Below are 2,081 nucleotides of genomic sequence, written 5' to 3'. Positions count from 1 at the left end.
CTGGCAAGAGTAGTGAAGGCAATGGCCTTTCGGATACCTAAAGGTGGCATGTGAACTACACATGACTAGGTTAGCCATGCAAATCTGCTATGAGTGATGGAGCATGTGGAGGAATTTGCCTCCCAGATTAGTTGGGTTCTCCATTGCCTGGAGACACGCTCCAAATCTAATGTTTGGAGAAAAAAAATTGTGGCTTAAAGACAACATTAATAAAGTAGTTTTTCATCACACCACACAAACATTAATTAGTTTTTCATCCATTCTTAATCATTTTCATACACTACTCAAAAGAAAGATCCAACAACCTTGTCAAAACTAGCCAACACAAAAACAAGGAAAACACCTAAACATAACACTACCAATTCAAATCCAACAAAAAAAAACTAAAAAAGACTATAAATCAACATCAAACACATCAACGGATCAAGACACCAATTAAAAAAAAAACAAGTTAAAGCAAAATAAGAAGTAATCCAGCAAAATTTTCATTTTTTCCACAAAATTTAAACTCATTAATACCAATTTAAACTCATTAATGAACAAGATAAAACCAGTATATGAATGCAGGATCGGTTTTGATCACGTTCTAATCCCACATGAATTCTTTATTTGTTGAATGAGTGTGTTTGGTGCATTATTATTATGGTTTTGGTTTTGCCTTCCTAATTTTTTGGCACACTTCCTTGATCAGACACCTACAATATAAACATATATCACAATTAAAAATGTAAATCTGAAAAATAAAACAAGTTATTTAAATTTTTTAAACATTACCGATGAACGATTGAACATAGTCAACTCAGGAGGCAATTGACCTTGATAACTTTGAAAGAAAAAATTCATCATTATCTCAAATCTTTTTTCATGTTCTTCATATCTTTTCTCACGTTCTTCATATCTTTTATTTTGTTCATCCAATTGTGACTTTAATGCAATAACCTATATTAAAACACAATTTATCATGAAAAAGAGTGAGAAAACCATACACATTAAAAATTTGCTACATAAGAAAATGCATGTTCAAAAACCTGATTCTCCAATTCTCTATAAGTAGTTGAAGATATCCCAGTGCGAGAATTTCTAGTATATCCAAACACATGAGAAGGGCAAGGTCCCAATCCCATCCCTCGAACACGACCACAATGTTCTTCACTTCCAAAGGCATGAGCTAGTGAATCATCAATTGATATATCATGTGAGAGGGAAGATGTATTTGACTCATATGCTTGAATCTTTTCCTACAAATAATGAAAAAAGTTATAAATGAAGCTCACATCCAATTTGGTTGAGTTTTCATCTTTACAAAAATGATGCTTACCCCAATCTCTCTTGCCCCATCATTCACAAATTCTCCGTTAGCATGTTTATGTGTTGCTACCCATACTTCTCCCCTACTAACTTTGCGACCAAGCTCTTTCTCCTATAAAATGTAATAAAAGTATATGAATCATGATATATGATATAATAAAAATTATAGGAGAATCAAGTTACCATCTCATCTTTCTTCCGTGCAATGCTCTTGGATCCACCAGTATGAGGAACTGTTTGCTTCTTTCTATTATCCTTGTTCTTTTTGGCAATTTCATAAGCATACATGTAGTAAAAGAACTAAATATAAATAAATCAACACTTTAAAGAATAAAGTAGTTTTTATTACCTTTGTCCTTGAATTTAAACGGTAGTCAACAAAAGAAGTCCAATGGTCTTTATTCATTACTTCTGGACACATTACAATAATTTCATCTCTATTGTGTGTTCCATCATTTCTTTGTTGCCATAGTTGTTGCCTATACTCAGTCCACTTTGTGTTAAGTGATTTGAAGATATATCTTACATGAGCATCAGATTCAACTTCAAACTTAGCCTTCAAAATTATTACACAAGTAAATTTAAGATAATTTCAATATAATATCAATTAAAACACAGAAAAATCCAAATATAATTACTTGAATGGTTTTCTTAAGTATATCTTCTTTGTAATCTTTGGGAATCTTCCTCCAACTTTTATAGCTAATAGGAAATGCATTAACATTTCTTGCAACATGACCTAAAAACCTATTCAACAATGCTCCATTGTCATC

The 2,081-nt window shown here is 31.9% G+C and overlaps 1 protein-coding gene across 1 annotated transcript; it reads right to left on the bottom strand.

Moving 5' to 3' along the window:
• Positions 1 to 562: 562 nt before the first annotated feature.
• LOC137822169 (uncharacterized) lies at positions 563 to 1,596 on the bottom strand. The gene is made up of 5 exons (XM_068627071.1): positions 1,492 to 1,596; positions 1,319 to 1,420; positions 1,029 to 1,238; positions 775 to 939; positions 563 to 695 (listed from the first exon to the last, which is right to left on the bottom strand). The coding sequence occupies exons 1-5, from the start codon at positions 1,594 to 1,596 to the stop codon at positions 663 to 665; spliced, it is 615 nt and encodes a 204-aa protein (XP_068483172.1). The 3' UTR covers positions 563 to 662.
• Positions 1,597 to 2,081: the final 485 nt, after the last annotated feature.

The sequence above is a fragment of the Phaseolus vulgaris genome, chromosome 9 (genome assembly GCF_000499845.2).
Source record: "Phaseolus vulgaris cultivar G19833 chromosome 9, P. vulgaris v2.0, whole genome shotgun sequence".
NCBI classification, from domain to species: domain Eukaryota; kingdom Viridiplantae; phylum Streptophyta; class Magnoliopsida; order Fabales; family Fabaceae; genus Phaseolus; species Phaseolus vulgaris.
Note: the sequence above shows the minus strand (reverse complement) of the source record. Positions and strands in the feature narration are given on the sequence as shown.

Bases quoted from the DNA above. Each gene is read 5' to 3' on its own strand.
- LOC137822169 (XM_068627071.1), bottom strand. From the start codon at position 1,596: ATGTATGCTTATGAAATTGCCAAAAAGAACAAGGATAATAGAAAGAAG. The intron at 940-1,028 runs GTTTTTGAACAT...GTTTTAATATAG, and splicing joins ATAGAGAATTGGAGAATCAG to GTTATTGCATTAAAGTCACA. The intron at 696-774 runs GTAATGTTTAAA...TTTATATTGTAG, and splicing joins CTATGTTCAATCGTTCATCG to GTGTCTGATCAAGGAAGTGT.